The 26,023-nt window shown below is 48.1% G+C and overlaps 1 protein-coding gene and 1 long non-coding RNA gene across 51 annotated transcripts in view; both read right to left on the reverse strand.

Annotated features, from left to right (window-relative positions):
• Positions 1 to 12,057: 12,057 nt before the first annotated feature.
• Positions 12,058 to 26,023, reverse strand: part of LOC132465763 (protocadherin gamma-C5-like) — a 284,228-nt gene continuing 270,262 nt past the window's right edge. For 25 of the 50 annotated variants that reach the window (XM_060062553.1, XM_060062536.1, XM_060062535.1 and 22 more), the window contains 4 exons: positions 20,955 to 21,013; positions 19,530 to 19,583; positions 17,174 to 17,271; positions 12,058 to 15,153 (listed from right to left, as the gene is read on the reverse strand). In XM_060062553.1, the coding sequence (XP_059918536.1) occupies positions 14,756 to 15,153; positions 17,174 to 17,271; positions 19,530 to 19,583; positions 20,955 to 21,013 (609 nt within the window). In that variant the 3' untranslated portion in view covers positions 12,058 to 14,755. The remainder of the gene's footprint in view (positions 15,154 to 17,173; positions 17,272 to 19,529; positions 19,584 to 20,954; positions 21,014 to 26,023) is intronic. The other 25 variants (XM_060062560.1, XM_060062559.1, XM_060062571.1 and 22 more) reach the window with 3 other exon arrangements.
• LOC132465810 (uncharacterized) lies at positions 23,174 to 26,023 on the reverse strand. Its single transcript, XR_009527693.1, has 2 exons — positions 23,781 to 26,023; positions 23,174 to 23,727 (listed from the first exon to the last, which is right to left on the reverse strand). It is a non-coding gene; the product is annotated as an uncharacterized LOC132465810 (long non-coding RNA).

A 26,023-nucleotide genomic window follows, 5' to 3' on the forward strand; every position in this document is an offset into this window, starting at 1 on the left:
CAATTAATGAATAACCCATTCAGTTTTAGGGTTTTGTTTACATGTGTCAAGCTTACATCCACTGCTGTGATGCCCGCTAATCAAAAGAAAACGGATTAGTGGCAGACAGCTGGGAGAGCACCTCGGATGACCTGCTTTAATATTTCATGTGTCTGAGACCTTCGTGAAGTTGTATGTACTTATTTGGATTTGTATCATTATTTTGTGTGTGTGTGTGTGTGTGTGTGTGTGTGTGTGTGTGTGTGTGTGTGTGTGTGTGTGTGTGTGTGTGTGTGTGTACGTGTACGTGGGTTCCTGTGTGGCTGTGTTTTTTTGTATGTGTGTGTGTGTGTCTGATCCTGTTCCTCGGTCTGTATTTTGTGTTGGTTTGGGTGTGTGTGTGTGTGTGTGCTTGTGTGTGTGTTTGTACATCTTAACCTTGCCTTTCCACTTCCATGTTATGATTGACTCGTCCTATCTCAATGTTAGGTCCACTTTATGCGATTACTCGGTTGCTTGTAAAACACCCTTCATTTAGCATCCAATTAGCAAGGGCAGTCCGGTGGCAACCGATTGGCTGCGCTTTCATATCTCTGAGTGACATCTCCATCATCGCCGTCATGTCCACATGCTCACCCCAGAGCACAGGGTAGTGTGTGTGTGCACTGTAAATTGTGAAATTCACAGTTACTAACTGGCAGCAATGACAAGTAACTTACAGTAAAAAATGTTTGTGCTATTGATCTGTAAATATAGCGTGTTGCTATTCACGAGGATATCAAATGCATACATTCTAAATACTATTTAGAGAATAATGCAGACAAAAACGTTACGTATCTAGAGGCTCCAAAGCAAATGAACAGAGAGAGAATGGCTATTGTAGTTTAATGCTACTGTGGATCTCTACAGTAGTATATGTTATTGTGAATAACTACAGTATTATGTTTTCTGTGCATTTATCCAGTTGTTAAGTTATTATTGCGACTGTATGCTGTAGTGTGTTTATTACTGTGATTTATTCAGTATGCAGTTGATTACTGTTTTTCTGACGTATTACATAGTACTATACTGCAAAACTGATTCACAGTACTGTAATTAGCTGTGGAGAAACACAGTAAATTACTGTGAATTCCACAGCCATTTTTAGTGTGTGTGTGTGTGTGTGTGTGTGTGTGTGTGTGTGTGTGTGTGTGTGTGTGTGTGTGTGTGTGTGTGTGTGTGTGTGTGTGTGTGTGTGTGTGTGTGTGTGTAGTGATAGCAACATAGCCATTTAGCTGAAGCAGCTGTAACTGGGATTGAAGAAGTGGTGGTGAGGGCTGGCTGGCGCTAGGGGTGGGGTGGCTGTTGCTCGGAGTGTGTGTGTGTGTGTGTGTGGTGGGGGGGGGGGGGGGGGGGGGGGAGAGCTGGTGCTAGGGGTGGGGTTTGGGGCTGGGAGGGACCAGAGAAGAGGTTGGTTGGCTGCAGGCTGAATGGAGGGTCGATGCCCACAGAATATCAATAAGGACCAGGGGTCACAAAACCCAGGGCTATAACTCTCTGTCTATTTCTCTCGCTCCTTGGCCTGTCTCTGTCTCTCTCTCTCTGGAGTAGATCCCTCATGCATGCTAAACCCTGAGCTGAAACTAGGGGCACTAGGTATTGGAGTAGTTTATTCCTGTTGGCTAAGGCCTTTTTCATTCTGTGCTACATAGCTCTTGGGTGGAAACCCAGGCTGTGGTATTCCCCCTCCGTCTGCTGATTGTCCTGCTCCGTCTCTTACTTAAATACTGAGAAAATATGCTTTGTTTTTCTTCCTCCTGAGTGTATGTATATCTAGAAGGGAGGGATAATGTGGGAAACCTAGATCCAATGTAATAATAAAACACTTGTAGCAAGAAGTGTGGTCTTTCCACCGTGTACCTCTCCATATATTACATTGAATCATATCTGCTGATCCATTACACTAGTATTGGGTTTTAGTTAGGTACTCTACATGTACTCTACAGATCACTAGTACTCACTAGTACTCAGTAGTACAATGGTGACCCAGCAGGCTTGATTGTGAATTTTACTACCTGGTTAACTCCTGGGACATTTTTGGAACATTCATGTAAACTATGATTGTAATAAAAAAGTGTCTGTTGAGCTGTGTGCCTCCCCTTGGAGGGGCTGGCGGTCTTGGGGTTCATGATTAATATTTTCCATGCCTTATGATTTGGAGGGGAGTTTACAGGAATCGAATTTACACTGATGAGACCTCTGAGGCCGTCTGTCTGTCTGGACTGTCCCGCAGTCACAAGGTCTGAGCCGTGTGTGTGTGTGTGTGTGTGTGTGTGTGTGTGTGTGTGTGTGTGTGTGTGTGTGTGTGTGTGTGTGTGTGTGTGTGTGTGTGTGTGTGTGTGTGTGTGTGTGTGTGTGTGTGTGTGTGTGTGTCCCATACATGTCTATACGGTTCAGTTGGATGTGTGTCAGGGTGATTGGGCCCCGCCCTTCTGCCCCCTATCTGTCCATACACATTAATGTAGGTGTGCCTTCGGTCGATTGACCTCCATCATCTGAGACTGCACCCTTGACATGCATGGATGCATGTCATGGGCGTATATGTACGTGTGTGCGGAACCCTTACATTTCAGTGCAGTGCAGTTGGAAATGCATATGTGACCTATATACTGTGTCTGTGTAGGGGTGTGTGTACGGTGAATTAGACTGAGTTTTCAACATGATTGCATCCGAAGTGACACATGGAGGTTAACCTAGATGTTGATCGTAAGATCCGCAGAACATTCATAGCATCCAAAAAGTTACAGGTATTAACAATGACACCCAGGAGTGGCGTGGATTGGTTCTGGGGATTGGATCGAGGAGCTGGCTAAGGGAACCAGGCTTAAATCAAAGACAAAACACTTGTTTCCTTGCACTTGTTCATCAGCATATTTAAGGGATCCAAGTGTTCGAAAATGTTGAGCAATTAGCATGCATACCCCCAGTCAGACTCACACACACACACACACACACACACACACACACACACACACACACACACACACACACACACACACACACACACACACACCTTTCTTCCGCTTAAAGAGACATGGGTATTCAAGGGACATTAATATTGAGGTGGGAGCTGTCTCCTCAGGGCTCAGACTTCAAGCAGGGAGTTCAGCGAAAACTGGAGGAGAGGAGATGTGAGGCTCTGTAGAAGCACGAGGAGACACACATACTGTAAACCACACACACACACACACACACACACACACACACACACACACACCTAAGCCAAGTTAAAAACACCCTCACTAAGCCCCACATCTCTTAAAGGGGATGACATCATTCCTCTGGCCCAGTAACCATGGTTACGCATGCCTCCCGCTGCTCAAAAGTCAGCACCCAGCCTCCCCCTTTTTCTCACTGTTTAGTCATCACGTCTCTCTCTTTCTCACCCCTGTCTCTTTGTTCTCCACATCTGCACCACTTCCCTCTCTTTTATCTCTCTATTATCTCTCTTCTATCTCTTTTATCTCTCCGCCGTCTGCTTCCAGTCTGCCATTTTCTCCCTGACCTCCATTTCCTGTGTCTAACACACTGAAGCAGGAGATGGCGTTGGGTTGGCTGTTCCACCGCCCTAGTTCACAGAGAGAGAGAGAGAGACAGAGAGAGGGCGAGAGACTAAGGCCAAATCCCATTTCTACCCCTCACCCCTTCCCCTTCCCCCTCCCCCTTGTTTTGAAGGGGTAAGGGGAAGGGGTAAGGGGTAGAAATGGGATTGGGCCTAAGACGCAGACTACGACCCATAGCGGCCACAGCAGAATGTGTAAAGAGTGCCTCCTCTGCCAGCCAGAAGTCCTCAGGGCCAGAGAGATGCCAGCTGCTCACTACTGACCTTTAGGAGGCTGAAGCGGCCCTAGAGAGGAGAGGAGGGGAGGAGAGGAGAGAGGGTGGTGGAGGGAGGGAGGGAGCCAAGGAGACGGGGGGGGGGGGGGGCATAAGGGGGGGAAGAGGAGTGGAGATGAAGGGAAATTAAAGGGGTAGACGGGGGCAGAGTCAAGGGGAGGAGCTTATGGTAGAACTAATTAGACAAGGGGAGATGAGGAGAGACAAACAAAAGAACAATGGAACGGGCGGAAGACCAAAACAAGGCCGAGGGGGGTGAGGAAAGGGAGCATGTGACACTAGACCTGAGACAAAGCCCCCTCTCCAAGGAGCCGTAACGTGATGGACTACATGGTGACAGCGGAGGAAATGAGAAGGGGGAGGTCAGGGTCGGCCATGGGGCCAGACCCTCGACACCATGACACGGTGTGATGAATGAATGGGCAGCGGCTATGGCTGTACATTAACATTAGGAAATTAAGCTAAAGCTGAGCTAAAATAAGAGCTGAAAATGAGAGAGGGGTTGAATGTCGTGTTTAAAGCCCCTCCCTGGGGTGATTTGCATCTAAAAACACCAGTAGAATATAAATGAAAGCCATATCATTTGTTCAAAGGCTCTTCCTTCTTGACATGCATGTTTACCCGCGACCGTGGTCCACAGGGGAATACACACACATGGGAAGCCATGTGTGTGTATTGGAGAGGGGGAGAATGTATTGGAAGCTATTGTCAAGCCTGCATTAAAGTAAGCAGCTTACAGTCTCTACAGTTCAGCAGCTTTTTTCTGTATGTATGTGTGTGTGTGTGGGTTGACAGGGGGGCTGTGGATGGGACTTGACCCTGGGCCCCGTCTGTCCTCGCCATACGACTTGCTGTGATGTTTCTGTGCGAGTACATTCATCTCGTTCTCCTGGACCTCCGTCTCGGCTGGATCTGCGGGGTCCCCGTCTTCAGCAGCATCTTCCTCTGTGATCTCGTTGCCTTCCTTTGTCTGCTTCTTCAGGCTCATTCACATGGATAATCTGTTGTCTCCCCCTCTCTCTCTCTATCCCTCCCCTCCTTTTCATTTTCTTCTCTCTCCCGTCTATCCCGCCCTCTCTCCGAGTGATCTACTGTGGGTGACGTCGCTCCCCTCTCTCGCACGCTGTCCTCATGTCTGTCTGTCAGTCTATCCAGCTGCTGACACACACACACACACACACACACACACACACACACACACACACACACACACACACACACACACACACACACACACACACACTACCCCATCTCGCTCCCTGCCGACCAGCCAAGGAGAAAATGGATGGTGGAGGTTGCCATGGAAACTGTGAGCCTATTTGTGCTCTGCGCTGTGTGGCGGAAAAAACGCACAACATCATGTGCTGTTCTGTGTGGTGCAGAATCAGCGTCATGAATATTTCAGATTTATGGACAGGGATGAGACCAGTGAGCGATCACACACACGCATACTCACACATAAAATCACCTCCACACACACCCTCGCACATTCATCGGGTTTTCTTTCTCAGTCTGTGCGACAGCTCTTCTCGGGACGAACAAGAGGAGCGAGGGGAGATGCAGGAAGGCGGCCAACCTCCATTTTAACTGGCACAAAGAGAGAAAGACCACGTGTTTTAATCTGGGTTAGTGAGACGTGGTTAAGAGGACAAGGAGAGAGAGACCAGAATAGCGCCTTTAAAAAATACATAGGATGGAAATATAACATATAAAAGGATTTTGAGGCAGTAAATGGCATGAAACAACCACAGAGTTTACAGAGAGCAAGAGACCATGAGATGCTGTTCTTAGAACAGTAAATGAGGGCAGATCCAATTTGCCTTTATCCCATTTAATTACACACACATCCACCCCAAGATTTTGTTGCACATAATCTGAATTGTGGACTAGACCTCTGCACTGCACCATCCAGCATAACCTTAACTCTGTTGGCTGAGTCAGAACATGTTCCACTTTCTCTGACTGGCTGCTTTTCCCTTACATCTTTGCGTGTTCTGTCTTAATGTGGCCTCTTAAAATGCGTCCGACATAGGGAAGAGGCCGTGGTGGGGTAAAACACACTCATGTGGGTTTTGGAGGGTTGCTTTTAGTGGCCTGCTAGTTCAATTCCCCAGCACAGGAATGTTTCTTCCCCCCTGATGATCTCCACATCTGTAGCAGAGCACGGCGTTCCCGGTATTCCAGCATGCGGCTGTCACACAGGAAATGGCTCCCATTCCACCCTGTTGGACTTCCTGTGTGCGGAGCACCCTCCCCCACCCTCCCCCACCCTCTCCACTCTCACCATTCCTTGAATAGTGTGAGTCTGTGTGTGTGTGTGCGTGTTTGTCTTTTTTCTTGGTGTAAATGGCATAAAAATGTACAGAGACAGGCAGACGTAGGGACAGAGCCCTGCATTATCCCCACTACAGAATAAACGACAGAATTCCTCAGATGTCTCTGTGTGGACGCCGCGATCCCTGCATTCCTGCCTCTGATTCGGCGGGCGGGGGGGGGGGCGTGGCGGGTCAAGGGAACGGGGGCGAGGGGAGCTGGGACGAGGTCGGCGTAGTATGGAGGGTGGGGGGGGGGGGGGGGGGTTGTGGCCGGGGTGTATCGTCCCAGGAAGGCGCTGCGCTGCCGTTCGACCTCCCTGAAATATCCCCCACGGCAGCTGCAGCGTTTCAGCCACCACACACCTGTCGCCCTGTTTGGGGGGGGGGGGGGCACATGCCTCTGAGTCAGAGCCAGCATGACCGTGGAGCGGGCGGAGGTAGCATGACCCCCGGTGAGGGGGGAGGCGGGAGGGGGGAGCGCTTAGTGTGCACTTAGTCTCCATGGTGCTAGTGCTATGTTCAAGACTCTCAAATAGACACCACCAACTCATACATATCACTATTGGTGATGTTTAGCAGCTCACACACACACACAGATGTGGCTGCGTGTATATGTGTATGTGTGTTTAAGGGTGTGGCGGTGATTAAATGTTAAAGGGGCAGCAGGCCAGAGTCTCTGAAGCTGATTCTGTGATCCTAACATTAGCTCACTGCCTCTCGTAATCCTGTCCTTGTTTTTCTTTTTTCCCTCTCCCTGCTCTGCTCCTTCTTGCCTTCCCACCTCTGTGCTCCTCTCCTTTCCTCCTTTCCTACCTGTCACTCTCTCTCTCTTCTCCGGGTCTGGCTGCTCGGAACGGCACTGTTGTGTTGCCATGACGACGCCAGCGGTGGGGGAAATGGATTGGAAACCAACGTGTGTGTGTGTGTGTGTGTGAACAGAAAGGGGGAGGGGTGTATGTGGAGAGCATGGTTTGTAAAAAGAGATAGAGGGGATTACGTGAGGGATGGAGAGTTTAGGTGTGTGTGTGTGTGTGTGTGTGTGGGGGGGGGGGGTGGGGGTTGGGGATGCCCTACAAGCAGACGGAAGCCTTTGATCCCTTGAAGCACCCCATGTGTTGAGAGGAAGGAAGCCAGGCCATTGTTCTCTTCAACGACACATTTATGAACATAAAGTAACAATATAGTCCTAATGTATCAATATAAAGTCATAAAGATGATACGAATCATAATCTCTCACATCCGGTCAATGAATCAGAATAATGACTCATATTTTTACCACCAGCCCACCATTTTTGTTTTTACACATCCTGGATTTGAGAGGAGTGATGTGGAAAAAGATGATGCAAGATGGAGAACCTTCCTCTGTAACCTCTCTCACACACACACACACAGAGAGAGAGAGAGAGAGAGAGAGAGAGAGAGAGAGAGAGAGAGAGAGAGAGAGAGAGAGAGAGAGAGAGAGAGAGAGAGAGAGAGAGAGAGAGAGAGAGAGAGAGAGAGAGAGACCCCCTGTCTGATTTACATTCTCCCACCAAAACAGGCTCATGCAATTGAATAGGATAAACCAGGACAGAGAGCGAGAGAGAGAGAGTGTAGGCAGAAACAGAGAAGATAGAGTATAGGCAGAAACGGAGAAGAGAGAGCGCGTATAGGCAGAGAAGAGAGAAGTATAGGCAGAAATAAAAGAAAGAGGGATGGAGAGAGAGAGAGAGAGAGGGGTCTTTTGAGATGGAAAGAAAAGAAGAGTGTGGATCATTCAAAGAGAGCTTTGTGTGTTTGGTCTGCATGCTGCTGCTGGGGTCCATCTCGCTGATCTGGCAGAGAGAGCCGGCAGAAGGGCCACCATAAAAGTGTCTCTTTAAGTATCTGTGTGTGTGTGTGTGTGTGTGTTAAAACGCCAGTGTGACCCTCCGCCATGGCCACTTTACTGCTTTTCCTCGGTCACCTATTTTTCCGCTGTCACGGAAACAAAGCCACACTGCCTTCCCCTCCCAGGGCTGAAATTACAAGTCATTATTTTAACCATGACTATGGTTGGTGTGTGTCTGTGTTTGTGTGTGTTGGTGCGCGCCTCAGATATATATATAAGTCATTCAAACGAGAACAAGATGTTTAAGTGCGTGTTCCACCCGAGCTATTTTGAACATCAGCCATGTGGTGAGGGAAGCTCTGACAAAGGAGAGGTCTGCAAGCACCACTTGGTGTGTGAGGTTAGGACCGGGCTGTGCCCAAGTGTCTGTGTGTCAGTGTGTGTTTGTGATTGTGCGCGCGTCTATTTGCAATTTCCTGTGGTAAAAAAAATCTTCCATTGTATTGCTTTGACTTTCATATGGACGATCCAGCAGGCTGTTTTTAGAAAGTTAGAATATGAAATAAAGGAAAATAATCACATATATCAGATATAGCAGCACCCTTCATACAACTTTAATTGTACATGAGAGAAGAAAAACCTATTTCCGTTTTATGTATGTTAACTGGTAAAGCTAAGATATGAGAGTAGTTAGTGATGTATTCACTAGTTAACTGTCGTCCATTCTGAATCTGTTTACCAACAACATCACAGCTGCACGCCACACAATCCAGAACTGATCCATATAAAGACTGGGGTCTAATCCAGCCTTTATCCTCCGTTTGAGTGTGTCTGCCCCGCCGAGCTCTGCTGGCCACCATGGTGACCCATATCACACTGGCCTGCTCTGTCCTCACACTGCAACAGCTGCCACAGCTGTGTGTGTGTGTGTGTGTGTGTGTGTGTGTGTGTGTGTGTGTGTGTGTGTGTGTGTGTGTGTGTGTGTGTGTGTGTGTGTGTGTGTGTGTGTGTGTGTGTGTGTGTGTGTGTGTGAGATGGTAGAGGGATAAATGAAGACAGGAAGTGGGAATGGGAACTTTGTCTGTGTGTGTGGTGGGGGTTAATGTGTGTGTGTGTGTGTGTGTGTGTGTGTGCGTGTGGTGGAGCTATTTGAGTGTGTGGGGGCGGTGGCTTCGGGGCGGAAGGCGGGAGGAGGCGCGGAAATCCCAGTTCCTATCCCGCCAAATGCAGCTGTTACATCACATCCTGTCCTCTCTCCACGTGCACGCTGGGGGCCTCCTTCCTGAAACCAGAGCCCCGTTTTCCTCCTCTCCAGCCCCGCTGCAGATGGTCGTCCTCTCCACCTCTCCTGGCTCTCACTCCGTCACTTGTGGGAGCACAAGTCTCAAAAGCAACTTTATTTGTGATCAGGATTGTGTGTGTGTGTGTGTGTGTGTGTGTGTGTGTGTGTGTGTGTGTGTGGACACTCAGGATGTAAGGATGCTTGTGATTCTGACTAACCTTGTTACCGCACAAACATGCAGTCCATTGTCAAGGTCCAATCTCTCCAGTGTTGCACACACACACAGAGACATACGCAGACAGAGACACACACAGAGACACACAAAGAGAGAGAATAGGATAAGAGGACAGTGATGTATGAGAGAGTTTCCCAATGGGGGGAACAGAGCACAGAATTTGTGTGTGTGTACAATGAGTCACAATGTGCCTAATTAAATAAGAGTGTGTGGGCTGGGAGGTGTGTGTGTGTCCTCTGATAAGAGGGGCTGTGATGGAACAATCCCCCTATTCTGCTGGATGTCCTTCTGGCCCCCCGACCACAGGAAATGGTTGCGTCACATGACAGGTCATGAGAATACCGGCCCCAATGAGTAATGAGAGAAGAAATTCAAAGACTGTTTATATTCTATAATCTGATGTAAGGTTTAACTGGATGTGATGTTCATATAATCATCCAAATGACAAGTTAGTGTTTATTCCGCACTATTAAAATGTGAATGACTCTCTCTCTCTCTCTCTCTCTCTCTCTCTGCATGCACTGCATCCGGGCCAGCCTCCGGCTCCAGTGCTTATAGACTGGACTCACTCACCTGTTTTTCCGTCTGTGGGAAATCCTCTGCAGCAGCACGTTTCCTGCTAACGGTCCTCTGTGTGGTGCCAGGTTTAACTAGTGTGTGTGTGTGTGTGTGTGTGTGTGTGTGTGTGTGTGTGTGTGTGTGTGTGTGTGTGTGTGTGTGTGTGTTGAGCCCATCCCTTCATCTCGGTCGGTCTGTGGGCTTGGGGCCGGGGCTAATAACGACGGCCACAGAGACTTTTAATCAAGAAGGGTCTGGGCGCTGAACAGGGGAGGGACGCTGTTGATTGGGGCAGAGGGTTTCCATGGCAACCGCACTACGCCGGGAGAAAACAAAAGGGGCAAGACGTCGGGCATTTTGGGCTCATGAATTCACGCTGTTCGATGTTTCAATGTGCGCTTTGTCGATATAGATGCATTATTGAATGAATTGTGACAGCTGAGAGCTTTGAAAACAATGGAGTAAAACCTGTTCAATACACATGTACGATGATTGGTCAGATATAACTATCTTTCATGTTTGATCCTTTATTCTCTCTCTCTCTCTCTGTCTCCGTTTCTCTCTGTCTCTGTCTCTGTCTCTGTCTCTGTTTCTCTCTCTCTCTGTCTCTGTCTCTGTCTCTGTCTCTGTTTCTCTCTCTCTCTGTCTCTGTCTCTGTCTCTCTCTCTCTCTCTCTCTCTCTCTCTCTCTCGCTCTGTCCATACGTCTGTTTGTCTGTAATTTTTTACACCATTTACACAAAGAGACTCACCCCATGCCTGCACTGCATCTCACCGAACAGTGTGACCTGCACATCCCCCCATCCTCTGCTGCACCAGTGAGCCACGGCAGGTACCCTTTGTCTGGCTTAGTGACGTTCCCTTGGCTATTAATAGAGTTGTTGTGCAAGCCAAAGGAATCTGGACATGTAGCCTGTCTCCCACGCGTCCACGAGCATCTCCCCACTGATCTCCCGGCCCACAAGAGGAGCCGATATCAATAACATGGAGGGTCAACAGTAGGGGAGCCAGAAGGACTATAACTAGACCGCAGCCGAGACGTCTTTAGGAGCATACTCTGTGGGAAATCAATGGGAACTTATTATGTTGTTTGTTTGCTCTGTGAGTTGCACTGAACCCAACCACAGACACAAAAGAGTGAAGGGCCTGCGTGAGCGTAATCTAATTTGCGTAAATCGACTTGGCCGTTAAAGATCGGCCAATCAGGTCGAGTTGCCAGGCAGATTCCTGCCCCCGACATAAACTCCCCTGACTGCCTGATGGCTAGGGACATGTTGGCTTGGTTGGTTAAGGTCAACCTCATCAATATGGAGAGATCCGGATTTAATTATATTTAGCCAAGGCGATCATGTTTGTCAGAATCATGGTTACATTTGAAAAATATACAATGATTTAAAGTGCATGGGCTTAATTTCTGAGCTAATATTATGTTCCGTCTGTGAGGTAACATAATCCAGGAGTCTTTCTGGCGGGCACTTGTTCAATCCCGAAGTAATGGGCAGCAATGATCAACAGCCTCCTATAATGTGTCATAATATGGCGTATATGATATATTTGAACACAACCAATGATCCCTAAAGGTTGGTTATTTGAGACTCAGGAGTATCCAGCATCTGTCCTCTCCTCTTGTCAAACGGTCCCTTAGGACACATCAAACAGAACTGGGATGGAGCAAAGCATTCTGGGATAGAATGCCTCAAGGCTGCTATATGTAGGTCACACATACTAAAAACCTCTTGTCAGGCTTAGGTTTGATAGAAAGTAATGATTTCAACCTCTGCAAGCCTTGACTCTACCTAGTACCTAATGAGGTATCTCTGAGCTCGTGGTCATGTTGCTGTAGATAATAATGCATCTTATGAATGTATTGTAAGTCACAAATTCATATGATTAGTTATGTATGTTTTGTATTGTAATAAAAATAGCATTATACGAATCAACACCCAAGCACAGTTCCACATACAATGAAGTATAAAGATAAAATGAGTTCAAGAGGCTTAACATAGCTTTTAAAATGAATCTTTTATTTGAAATGTCAGTGTTCAAGAGAAAATAAAACAGCAATATAAATATTAGCATCAAAATAAGAGAATAACACAGGGGTATAGCGTGGGGGCTAAGCATTTATAAGAAAGATAATACAGCAGGATAGAGTAGGATTAATTCCGCAGCGGACAGACTTACACATATAATATTTATAGTTGTTTGTTCATATGGACAGAAAGAGGCATTCTTTCACAAATGCACAAGATAAAATCACAGCAAAAGAACATAAAGAGGTTACAGAAGGATAGAAACATTTCCAATATATTTTTTTGTGGTTTCTTTTCTTTACAGGGTGATAAAATAGATAATAGAGAGAAAATGAACACAAAAATATGCGCAACACATATTAAGAGTTAACTAGTCTACGCGTGTCACTTTGTATACTTATCATCTAAAGTTATCGTCATTTTAATTCATTTATTTACACTGAAAAGTTAGTTGGCTTCCATGGTGCTTAGTTACTACATTGCAACACAAACTGTTTAAGAACATCTCCGATTTTTATTCTTTTTATCTTTTTCTTTTTATACTGTGGTTTTCAACTTATTTTTTTTACTGTGAAAAAAAAAATGCAACACATTCCAGTAGTAAGCCACGTCTTGTGGATGGGGGGGGGACTCTTATTTTGAAAACGCTGGACGTGGTCCCTACTATACAACTGGCTCATACCATCGACAGGACGTGTGTTTATTTACAGAGGGGAAGAGCCTCCACAGAACCAGAGGGTTGGACTAAGTGGTAGAGCGCCTGAGCTTGGCATTACAATGTGGATGTAAGGGTGGATTACCAAGGAGGACTGAACCACCCCTCGCTGCTTGATCCTCAAGTGGTTTACCCTCCTCTCCAACATGGGCCGATGTGCTGAGCTCCATGTGGCTCAGCGCATTAAAGGTAGCCAAGCGGGAGGTCAGCGGCTGAACCGGGGTACTACTTTCAGCACGCGAGAACCAGGTTTGAGTCTCACTCCTTAGTCTCACCCTAATCCTGCTACCCCAAAGCGTTCCCCCCTGACAGCTCAACCCTCTCCACGACACCTTCATCTAGTCATGCAGTGGCGTCCAGCCGTGGTCTCTTGGCGGACAGACAATATGGCGAGTAAGAACCACTTCATGTCTTCTGGTATGAACGACAACCTCTACGCTATCAAGCTTATCTTTTTAAAAAGAAAAACGAAGGAGAGTCTTCTCGTGTCAGGAGATACTACCAGCACTTTAGGGTCGAGGGGAAGTCGTGGGGGATGTGTGTGGGTGTTGGGGGGGGGGGAGGGGGGGGAGAGGGGTACTCAGTAGAGGCCCTAGCAGCCTGCAAGAGTTCTAGAAACTCCTAAGCACGAACATCGTTTTTTTTTTTCTTCATCTGAACACGTCTACATGTTGTTTATCCCCTAAAGACTGAAGTGATTACTACCCCTATGTCATCTCATGGTTTATCATACTAACAGTGCGTTTCTTATCGTTTGGCTCTAAGACTGTGGCCGCCACAAGAGGCGGGGGAGGGGGGGGGGCCTACAAGCGGGTCTGGAAGGTTGAGGGACGGAGGGTTTGTTTGTTAGCGTAGGCTAATGCTAGTGTTCCTCCGGTAGCTCTGAGGAACGACCCAAGGTCCTGCCCACAGAGCCCTCTGACAGAACCTTCCTGAGGGAACATGCTCGGATTAGTCATAGAAATCGTGAGATCAAAGTCTCATTTTATTTTTTCACTATGCTTACAAAAGTGTGTCCCCGCACCCCCCCTGTATTTATTGTCAAGTAAATGCTACGTGTGCATCGTGTTGACCTGCGTTTTTGGACGGAGGGACATGAGACTAAAGACGTCCTCCTTGCTTTTGCGATGCATAGTTTTGCAACCATTTAAAATACACGTGGTTTGAACCTAAAAACAGCATGCAGCGGAGCGATTAATACCTGTTCAAACAATAGCAAGTATAGGAGTTGCGTGTTTGTGATTTTTGTCCCCCCCTAATCCTACATAGTAGAGCCTACGTAGGAGTAATCAAGTGGCAATCTAGCGTACTTTACAATAGATGGCTGTTTTCCATCTAGGGAAAGAGTGGAACAAATCCTACTTGAAAACACGCCACAAATCTTCATCTCTGAATACACCACTGGGTACAGCCTGGACGGCGCTGTGAGGCTCCTCACAGCCGGCCTGTTCGTAGGAAGCGAACACCAAGCTCTTTTGAATTGGACATCAAATACAGCAACCTGTCACACCCACAACCCCCTCCCCCCTTCCCCCCCACAAAAGAATAGACTTGTTTACCATCAATGATTACACGAGCAATACGAGGAGAAAGCGCTGCCAAAGGGACACCGTTCTCCGACAAGTAAATATATACGACAGCCTTCAAGCACATTCAACTTCCTCAAGGCTCTTCCAGAGACACTTTACAAAGAACCCACCCAACGGTGTCCGCGTGATTTGTAAATCGGTTGGTGGGTGAGAGCGGGCGGGTTTGGGTGAGGGTGGGGGCAGCAGAGCAATCAGCTGCCCTGGCTGGGAGGGGAGTAGGGGTGGGTTGCGGGGGGCAGTGAGGGAAGTTTTTTTTTTTTGTTCCTTTTTCTTTATTTTTTTCATGATCCATCATCAGTGGTCGAGGAGGCTGGGGACTGCATCGCCTCCTCCAGCCGCCTTCCCTCGTCCTCCATCCATCTTCCTACTTCTTCTCCTTCTTGGTGGACTTCTTCTTGGAGGCGGGGGTCTGGGCCGCCTTGGGGGGCTCCACCTGGGCAGAGGCCTGGGATGGGGGCAGGGCCTGCTGTGGGGCTTGCTGGGCAGCCGCCTGCTGCTGCTGCTGCTGCTGCTGCTGTTGCTGCTGCTGCTGCTGCTGCTGCTGCTGCTGCTGCTGCTGCTGTTGCTGCTGCTGCTGCTGCTGCTGCTGCTGCTGCTGCTGCATCAGCTGCTGCTGGGGGTTGGAGGTCAGGGTGGCGGTGCTGCCCGGGATGTAGACGTTCTGCCGGTAGTCGGGGACGTGCTGCAGGGTGAACTGGGGGCTGTAGCGCGTGCTCAGTCCCATGGTGCCGGGTCCCAGGGTGCCAGTGGCCTCACTCACTTCTAGGGAGAACAGGGGCAGAGCGGGGGTTGGGGGGGGTTGGTAAAGGGTAGGGAGGGGGTAATAGAGAGGGAGGAGACACAGAGAGAGAGAGAGAGAGGGAGGTGGGGTGGGGTGGGGGGGGGTACTTGTTAAGCGACATGGCGTAGGAACGTGTTACACAGTATTTGAAGAATTGAAGAGAGGAAACGTGAAGGGTGTAGGAGGGAGATGGACTTGAATACGTCCTAGATACTAATGCTGAACACGAGGACAGAGGGCTGGGGAGGACGTGGATCCGGGGCAGTCGCTCACTGGAGAACAAGGCTTCTGCACGCTGAATAGATGCTTATGTAACCCTCATTTCACTCCGCTGAGTCAAAGTCAGGGACCCTTCTTAAGGAAGGACTTTGTTTATGCGTGCGTGTGTGCGTGCGTGTGTGCACACATGCGTGTTTATCTCTAAGAATTGCCCTGACTGAGTGGATGACGCAATACCCCCCCCCCCCCCCCCGCACTCTCTTTCCACTGCCCCTGCATTGCAGAAGACACATGTACCCTCCCCCACTGGGTGCTCTCAAAGGACACACACATACGCATGGAGGCACACACGCACACACGATCGATAGCCATCAAGGTGTGATTCAGTACTGCACTAAACTGACGAGGTTCTACGCTGCTGATCAGTTACAGCTCCTCCAGAATGTGAAGGCCGATCCAGCATATCTCTTTAGTAGAGGAATGACCTTCGTCTCTGTTCCCTGGATGTACTACGTGTCCCTGTTATTCAGCTGTATTCTGAGATACAGGTTATCTCCCAGCCAAAATGGGCCATCTCCCTCTCCTTCTCTCTCTCTCTCTCTGTCTCTCCCTTCTCTCTGCGTTAACTCGGGTGGAAAAATTCAACATCCCTTCTGCCGCAGTATCCGAGAGGGGGGATGGTGTGTGTGTGTGTGTGTGTGTGTGTGTGTGTGTGTGCGCGTGTATGTGCGCACGTTCACCCCAGTAGGGAGGAGACTAGTGGTGTGTCAATGGTTAGGACAACAATAGAAACAATGAATTGAGCTGGTGTGGCGAAAAATCGTATTGATTCTGTCACACTAAACATGTTGTTTATTAGCAAGAGCTACGTTTTCAAGGCTTCAATCTTTTATTCTTGTTTATTCTTTGTTAAAATGACCATACGCCCTCAATAGCAACAGTTGGGGAATGAGTCACTGTATGTGCCTGCATTTATGTGTGCGTCTGTGTGTGTGTGTGTGTGGTGCGTGCAGAAACTGCACCAAAAAGGAACCATAAGAGCTATAAAAAGCTCTTCACTCGAATGACAAAATCGTGTCTCACTAAATGTCCTTTAGCTCATCATCAAACATTGGAGCTGTTGACAGTGGAAACACGCATTCTGTTATTGAGCTAAACAGCGGACGGTGGTATCTACGTACATGAGGGGCGTAGTGACTGTAGCGATGACGGTCTGAATATTGTCTGCAGCTTCCTCGCTACTTATTGCAATCCTGAATAGCCCCGATCCCATTCTAAACTCTATGTGTGTGTGTGTGTGTGTGTGTGTGTGTGTGTGTGTGTGTGTGTGTGTGTGTGTGTGTGTGTGTGTGTGTGTGTGTGTGTGTGTGTGTGTGTGTGTGTGTGTGTGTGTGTCGGTCAATGGGTCTGTAGCTGACAGCACAATGAGCCATGGAAACATCAATGTGGACAGAGGGGACCTTCATCCATCCCATGAGTCTGGCATGATGCCCTCCAGCTACAGAGGAAACCTAGCCTGAGCCCCGACCCTGTCCCCTTCTCCTCTGCCGTCCACGTCTGTTGTGTTCGGCTGACTTCCTCACTACAAGGCTTTGGTTCTACTGCGGAGAGCCGTGGATTAGACGGACCTAAAGGAGATGTCTGTCTGGAACGGGTGATGAGGCCTCATTCATGACCAAGGACACAGAGAGAGGAGGACGAGGACAGAGTGGGGATGGTGACATGGGATGAGAGGGGGGAGGGGGAAGGGGGGGGGGGGGTGCGAGGAGGGGGTGGACTCACCGTTGGCGGCCGCCATCAGGGCCTGGAGCTGTTCGGCCTCGGTAGGAGGCTGGGGCCAGGGGCCGGTTCCCATGGCAACCTCGGGTCCTCCAGCAGCCCTGCAGCCAAAGGGAGAAAACGTCAACAACCAGCAGCCATTTTACATGTGCTCCGGAGAGCCCCGTCTGTGTGTTGAGGGTGTTTGGATGACAGTTGGTGTAGAACGATGTAAAGCGGTGAATGATGAAGGCAAACAGCCCCCCGGGGAAATGTAACATGGCCAACAACGATAATGTACATACACAAAACAAAGCCACCTGGACTTGTATGTAAATTTGTGTGCGCATACAGACGATCTATACGCATATAGCGCGGACACGCGCACATCAACACACTACTATTGACTATTGTAGCATTACTAGACAATACAGTATTAATAGTACATGTTTAGTACTGATGCATCAAAATAAATGTTTAATGAATGGTACAGCTTTTAAAAGAAACAGCTGCGCCTAGACACGTGCGAGCAACACACACACACACACACACATACGTCCACACGCTACACTTAACGTATGACTGAATGAAGAAAACATTTCCATCTGGGGGAAAAAACCTTCAAAGCCTTGTTTATGTAAACCCTGGGAATTTGCATGTGAATGGAACAAAGGAAAGGCAGACCTGCAAACTATTACCATCACCTAGTTATAATCAGGCCCGTACCTTTTAGACTAACACCCACTCACACAATAACGTCTGGTGGTGTCCATGGCAAAAACCAATAAAACCAACTTCCTTTCAAATGTAGGGTAATTTTGATAACCGGATATTATATCCCCATGCCATTCCTAGAAAATTGGCAGAACAGTATTGTATAAACCAGGCAACTGTAATTTACGGTTTCAAGGTCTTCTAATTAAAATCAAGAAAGTCTGAACCACTAAACTATTGCTCCTAAGCGTCATTTCTTTGTGTGTGCCTAGACTCATGTATTCATGTGTATTAGTTTAAAAGGTACTGAGGCAGCCCCAGGGCCTTGTGGGTAAAGGAGTTCTGCTCCAGTGCGTAGGTTCAGAGAGGGGAAACTAAGGGGTTAATGGAGGGGTTAAATGGGCACTGAGGTCTCCCATCCTGCTTCCTGACTTATACAACCTGCTGCTGAAACAACACAGAGGGAATTCCATGCACAAGAACCAATCCTTTGGCATATTTTAACAGAAAATGTCCCTCACCAGAGAAACCCCTAGGGAGATCATTTCAGCGCCAATGCTGGTTTCCAAGACTCACTGCCAGCATGTCTGAAGTGTTTTTCTTCTTTCCATTAAAGTGAAAGGGCAAGATGCTTGCCGAGCAGCCAATTAGAGACAGACAGAGGAGCGCGGCCAATGTAGCAAGGGAAGCCATTTTGTGTTTATTTCACAGCCTCGGAGATAACAGTGAATGCTTGGTTTATTCCTAATTGCCGTCTCTGTGCGCTTATCATATCCTGTGGTCTCGTTAGAAGCTTCCTCTGGTCAGGATTATCACTTCCTGTGTGTAAACATGTGAGCTGTGGTCAGATTGGACGAGCAGCCAGCCATATCCTGTTTCATCTGGAGTAATGCGAACACTAGCTCACTAATCTGTGAGGGACTGCTCTGTAACGTGACACCATCAATACCTCTCAACACCTGATATGCTCGACTGCTGTGTGTGTATTCTTTCTGTCAATGTAGGAGAACGCAATCCATTTTTGAATAGCTTCCATTGTTTTGTTTACAGTTGAATGAATCGTACATCAAACGGCCATATACACTTTCGTCCGCCTGAAAGAATATCTTTCGGTCGATAAATCACACAGAACAAAAAGTCACATGTGGTGCAGCCTGGTCAACAGCAGCATCACTTGAGGCACAGATGCAGTACAAAGGCGACACCATATGGAAAGGCATTCCTCGGAAACACGGTCAAGACCAGATAGACAAAAGCTCAGACTAAAGACTGAATGTATAGGGGTGCACAGATAAAACGACAACAGACCAGGACACAGAAACAGAAAACCAAATAAATGATCAGTTACAGTCCTCCCCCACGCCACAGCGAGCATTGTGGCCTATAAGCGACATTGAGGAACAAGGACCCGGTCAAAGGGGGGGCTATAAACTACAGCTATAACATGTCCAATCACAACACAGCACTGCACTGCAGTTCTACCCCCAAACACCATCGTGGCCACCCTCTGCCCATACCAACTTGAAACCCTTAGACCGATGCGATTCTTATTCATTATTTTCTGCCATGAAGAAAGCCACGGCGCCACAGAGACTCGCATCTGAATATCGATCAATTGATATGGGCAGAGAGGGACCACAGTAAGCAATTGCTATGTTTCGTATACCTTGTGCCATCCTTCGTTGTCCATCGTATGTGTGTGGCGTATGGCATTTGAGGACTAAGGAGAAACACAACAGGTTATGAAGACTTACAATCAAATCCTCGGGCCCCTGCTTGAAGCCAGACACTAGCCAGTAGGAAAATGCATTGGTTTTAAACTAGGGGGGAAAATATGTTGAGTCCGTCACATCCATCTAAACATTCCAGAGACGGGAAGCTAGCTCTCTCTTCCCATTTGGATCAGGAACGATGTGTATATTTCAGTCCCATGTAGTAGTCCAAAATGGCAGCTGCTCATGTTTTTGTTCCACAGCTATTATTTAATGGTGTGTCATTGAATGTGTGTGTGTGTGTGGGTGGGTGCATTCCCCCCCCCCCCCCCCCTTCTCATGCTCCCAGTAAGGGCGTTCTGGAGAGAAGACTTGACACATGGAATGTGTTGTGCAATGTCTGTTGTGGTAACTGTTTATGCCGTGCACAGCCCTGGCACACACGCGTTAAAGAGGCCAGTGGGCCGGCGCCGGCAGAACCCAACGCACACGCATTCAAGCCCACACACTCACACACAGTCTGAAGTAGGCCTGTGTGGTTAGCCATCTGTCGGCATGCACTGTCATGTTAAAATATACATTTTTCAAGCGATTAATCAGTATTGAAATCAATCAGTCTGTCCGTGTGCCCGGATGGAGGAAAACGAAGGGGGAGAAGAAGAAGAGAGCGAGAGCGCGTCTCCCATCCCCCACTTGCTCTGTTCCCTTCCCTCATCAGCAGTCCTGAGTGATGGCCCACAGGCTCAGAGCGCAGGCTGGGAGAGAGAAGGGAGCAGGGAAAGGGAGGAGGAGGAGGAGGCGGGGGGGGGGGGGGGGGGCAGGGCTGTGCGCTGGTGGCAAGCACTGGGGCAGCCATTTTGTAAAATAGCATCCTGCAGAACAGGATGGAATGGAATCACTGCTCTGATGTTTTATTATCTTAGCATGGTCCAATGGAATTTATATTTAGTTTAAATAAATAGCTTTTATTTTAAATGTATGTATATCTATATCCACAGACCATATATTTCCAGATTCTGATTATTGTGGTGTTGGTAGGGGGGTTTAATTGTGGGGGAAGGGATGATGTAATCTGGTCTGTATTCACTACTGGCTCCTCAGGCTGGGAGAGTGCTGTGCTTTTTTTAGAGTGTAGCTCTCCAACACAACCCCCACCACCACCACCACCACCACCACCCCCCTCCCCAGCTTTCAGCATGTTCCCATCTCTTTTCTCTTCCTCCCTCATTCTCCATCTCCATCAAGGCTGCTTGCACAGAAGGCATGTCCTTCAGGGTTAGGGTTAGTATTGTGTGAGTCTCATGTGTGAGTGTTTGGGTGCACGTGCGTGCGTGTCTTTCAACGTGTGTGTGTGTGTGTGTGTGTCTGAGAGTACTCACCCGCTAGGTCCAGGTCTCGGACCCTGGGTGAAGCGCCAGTCGTTGTTGGGAGGCTTTTGCTGTGAAGAGAACAGAATAATTTATGAATGGATTTATACAAACAAGAGCAGGACGGCCCGGCAGAAAAGGTGCCATTCGTCTGAGATATAACCGTGTCGTACCCGTGTGTGTGTGTGTGTGTGTGTGTGTTAGTGTGTGTGTCTATGTGGATAACAGTGAGGCTGAACAAACAGAGAACGACCCGAATGCGGTCGAACTACAAAGCCTTGGTGCACACGTCCATTTTGTTTGGGAGCCGTGGAGTGTGACAATGGTGCAGAGCTGCAGATCCAGTACCCCTTACAGTCAGGAACAGGCCCAGGAAGGGCGTCACAGCAACAAGAACACGGCACTAAGTAAACCAAGAGGTCTCATTTAAACACGGGGGGGATTCCTTCATGACAGAAGCTCCTTGCAACTAGCAATCTGATGGCTTTGGGTTAAGATTTTTCAGTGAATAGGTTGTGCTATTCATACACACTGTTGTTGCATAACCAAAGGCGCAAGAGTGACGTCAATCACATATTTTACTGCTGACTGAGCAGTGAAATGATGGTTAGGCTGAACGCTACCAAAACACAAACTGATAAGCTCCACAACTCCAGGACTTGGCATCCTGTCAGTCGTGGGTGGGGGTTGGGGGGGGGGGCTTTCCGGGTTCTGCTAATTGAGCGACTGTGTCATCCCCGGCCCCTCACAAAGACCCTCTTGTTGGAGTCGGCGGAGAGCGGGTGCCATTGCTGTTAGATATATTTTTTAACAAGAGGAACTCCCCTGATTTGCAAAAGTCTGCCATTATTTAATTCTCACTTTCTCTGTGTTGAATCTCCGATCCAAACGGTCTGGGTCGATGTATTCCTCCCTCATCCCCTGCCCTGCCTTGCTCTCTGTAGCCACTGCTCCCTCCCCCCCCCCTCCCTGCTGTGCAGCGATGCAGGGAATAGACCCCTGGCCCAGTGCCAGACTCTCCGGTCGGCTAATCGACACAACAAGAACACCCTGGGGAGAAGCCAGTGGGGCGAGGTGCTGCATTATTAAAAGATCTGCTCTGCCCCAAGACCGAGAGACAGTGAGAGAAGTGGGAGATGGAGAGGAGAGAGATGAGAGAGGGAGAGGTAGTGGGAGATGGAGAGAAGAGAGGGAGAGAGAGAGTGGGAGACAGAGAGAGGACAGAGGGAGGGAGGGAGGAGAGAGGGAGAGGTAGTGGGAGATGGAGAGAAGAGAGGGAGAGAGAGGGAACACTCTGCTTGCCTGTTACCTTCTGAGCCGTATCAGAGATACATGCATAACAAGTCATATCACAGCCAATAAAATGGATGCCTTTAGAAAGAGGGGTGTTTCAGAGGTCCTTCCAGAAACCATGAACCTTGACCCAAATCTAGAATCTCAATACGGAGATATATAAAACAGTTCTACATTATAGCCAAGCTATCTTAATGCGAGTAATGAGAGGAGAAGGTTGAGGTATTTAGCATCTTCTTCCATTTCTGAGGAGACTTTATGTCTAAAAATGGACAGGAATGCTGTTCTATGTACGTGGGAGTGTCTAGAGAAGACGAGACAGTAGAGCTTCGAGGGGCACCCGCATCTACAGAGAATCCCACCACCCACACACACACACAAACATAATGTATATGCGTGTGTGTGTGTGTGTGTGCAGGCATATAAACTGTGTCTGCTTTAGGTTTCAGGTTTACCACCCCTTCCTACTATGCAGTGCAGATACAGTATGCATGGCTGGACAATGCTCACATGCCTGCAAGGGTGAGGGACATTTATAGGACCGCTAGCTCACTGTTGGATCGTTCACAGCCAAGTTAAACAGACCCACAGAGATGCACCTATCCTGTCAGCAGTGTTTGTCTCAGAGGAGCGGTGGGCTCATTAAACACGTGTTCCATGTTGAAAGTCCATCGCCGACGGCAGATGGGGGTTCTCAACATATGAGCTGCTATAAGGGTGTAGAGCTGCACTCTATACGCATGTTACTCGCCTGTCTTCAGGTAGTCAGGCTACAGGACTTGAAAGCACGCCCCTGAGGACCTTTTTAAGCATATTAAGAGTATGCTTAAACGACAGAGTATAACTGAGGCTGTCGGACGGGCCATGTCGATCATGGTGCACCGAGAGTAGTGTCTGTGTGTGTGTGTGTGTGTGTGTGTGTGTGGGCGCGCTGAGTGTGTTTGTGTGTGTGTGTGTGTGTGTGTGTGTGTGTGTGTGTGTGTGTGTGTGTGTGTGTGTGTGTGTGTGTGTGTGTGTGTGTGTGTGTGTGTGTGTGTGTGTGTGTGTGTGTGTGTGTGAGATCCGATATGTAGATCTCTGGTACCAGCTTGATGACAGCGTTCAAACACAACTGTTCCTATGGTAACACTCTTGAGTCCAGCCATAAGGCTAGACTCAAACATCCCTCTATGTTTCTTAAGCTAGAAGCAATTAAACCGCCGGTTGGAACTAGCCACAGCTCCTGAGATGTGGTTGCCGTGGTTACGTTTAGCCGTGGTACTCATGTGCGGAGGAGGAAGACGCGGTGCTTGATGTCCAAGAGATGTGTGTATTTGTTTCAACATCTAGTCTATTTGTCAACACTTTGGGGGCTGACGATAGATAATACCTCTCCTTCACAACACTTCTCGTACACACCCACCAAAATGAGAATTCTCCCGTTCACTTCAGAGACATCCCTCAAATTAAATGAAACTCCAGCTGGTACTCTCGGGGCTGTTTCCTTTTTATACTGATTTAGTTAGACACACACACACACACACACGCACACGCACACACACACACAGTTGTCTAGACTGCACCTGGCCCTCAGTCTGAAGTGAAGGAAGTCTATTCCATTCTCGAGCTGCATTGAGATTTGGTGGAAACACACAGACACAAACAAATGTATGCCAACCATTACCATATCACCCCCCTCACACCTTTCTCCCCATCTGTGGAAGACATTGTTTTCGGAATAAGCATCCATCTCCCTAAGATCCGTCCCTCACTGAAGATCACCCTCACGGAAGGCCAAACTCTCTGGCCCTATGGTTTTCCCCCATCAAAAGCCAACACCGAGGTGATGGTAAAGCACAGGGCTCTACCCTTCATATGTTACTTTTCTGGATTGCACAATGTCAACAACGGAAACAGTTCACACAGGAAGTGGCCCCTATTTCTAGCACGTGGGCCCCTATTATGTGTTGCTGTGAGAAATTCCAAATAAATATAATTTACAAACCCATCGGTGTCTGTGCCAATTCCGCCTTACTCGCTCTGACATGATCTTAATCTCATAATACACCACATTCATTCACTTGGGTTGATAAGCTTAACCTTTGACCCTATCGTTTCATCGGCTAGCTTACAGCACAGAGGGAAGATGAGTGTAAAGAGTAATATCCATCTGATGACCAGCGCGATGACATGCTTATGAATCTGGAATTAAAGAAGCCAAGCCCAGGGTTCACTCCCCCATTATGAGCAGGTCAGTGTAACCAACAACATAACTAGACATGGAGCCTAGAGGGCCTGCTGAAGTATCTCATCCCTTGAGGGGTCAGTAACTGATGCTCTGTGTGTGGGTTTATGCACATGTTGGCATACAAACGCATACAAGAACTGCCACTCGACAGACCTTTATCTTTCTCTCCATCCCCCACTCATTCTCTCCTTTATCTCATCTTTCTCGTTCCTTTATCTCTTTTTTCCTCCCATATATCTCTCTCTCCATCTATTTATTTATTTCTCCCTCCTTTATCTCTCTCTCCCCTTCCTTTATCTCTCCCCCCTCCTTATTCTCTCTCTCTCTCCCCCCCTGGTTGCACACGTGTCACTAGAGCAGGGGACAGATGGTACCCTCATGAGCCAAGGCCAAACCAATGGCAAAGGCCCACCCTTAACATGATGAGCATGATCCTAAACAGTCACTACAGGCTTGCAATAATCAAATTGTAAAACTAGACACGCCTTCTGTTGAGATGCTACTATAACAAAGGTGATCTAAATATTATGTAATGGACCTTTAGTATGAGTATAAAATCAATATTTCCCTGGATGAGTTCATTGTGAACTCCTTTGACATTATTCAGCTATACTCAAGAACATTTACTCGTGACCTCTACACATCCTTCAAGCAAACAATTGATGTGTTGATGTTTTCTTCAGCACAGTGCTCCTCCTATGGCAGCACAAGTCTGAGAACAGAGGAGGTAATGGTTTTCTTTAAAAAGATGGCCCTGGTTAATAATAGGAGGGGCTATGCATAGCATTTATAGACAAGGAGAGCATTGAGCCTCTGTTCTATCGTATGATGCACAGTCCTGGAACCAATCAGCACACGTTCAGAAGACAACAGGAAGCAGGGAGTCAGGGAAGTGACCCCTGAATTCCTGTTTGGGAGCTACCACCTCCTTGTACCACTTAACTCTTCCCCCACACCCCAGAAACAAAACTTCTTCCTCTACTTCTTGTGCCCTTTTCTCTTTTCCTCATTCTCTCCCCCAATCTGGCTCCCTCTATCCTGTCCCCCCACCCTTCCCCCCTCAGAGACTATCAGCCTCTGAGGAGCCATTTTACTTTGCTGTTGTTTCCCCTTCTCTGGATCTGTCCAAATCACTTCCTCTATCTGTTCCCTCTGTTACAACAGACATCCACTCCTCTGCCTCTGTGTCTCTGCCTCTCTGTAGAAGGCGGTGCTGAGCTGCTGGCTCCTGTGAGTCATAAGAAGTCAGAAATAGGAACCAGATTTTCCTCCTCTAGTCACATTTAGTATTTCATGTCTTGGTTTGCATCTAATGCTGGCCGACCTTCGGTAATGCTCTTGTTCAAAACAGGAGACTTCCAGGAGAAGTGTTGTGAGCAGAGCTGTGTGATATTATGTTACAATGAAGGTCAGTGCCTCCCTTGCCACGCGATAAAACCCTCACAGAACACATTTACAACGTATAAGGTCAGTATAGGTGCGTCGTTAAGGGCGACCAATCAGAAAGCGGTTGTGATATTCTGTAGCCTAATCCGAGCGGCGAATCCCCCCGGCCCCAGCC

Source organism: Gadus macrocephalus, chromosome 10 (assembly GCF_031168955.1).
Source record: "Gadus macrocephalus chromosome 10, ASM3116895v1".
In the NCBI taxonomy this organism is placed as follows: domain Eukaryota; kingdom Metazoa; phylum Chordata; class Actinopteri; order Gadiformes; family Gadidae; genus Gadus; species Gadus macrocephalus.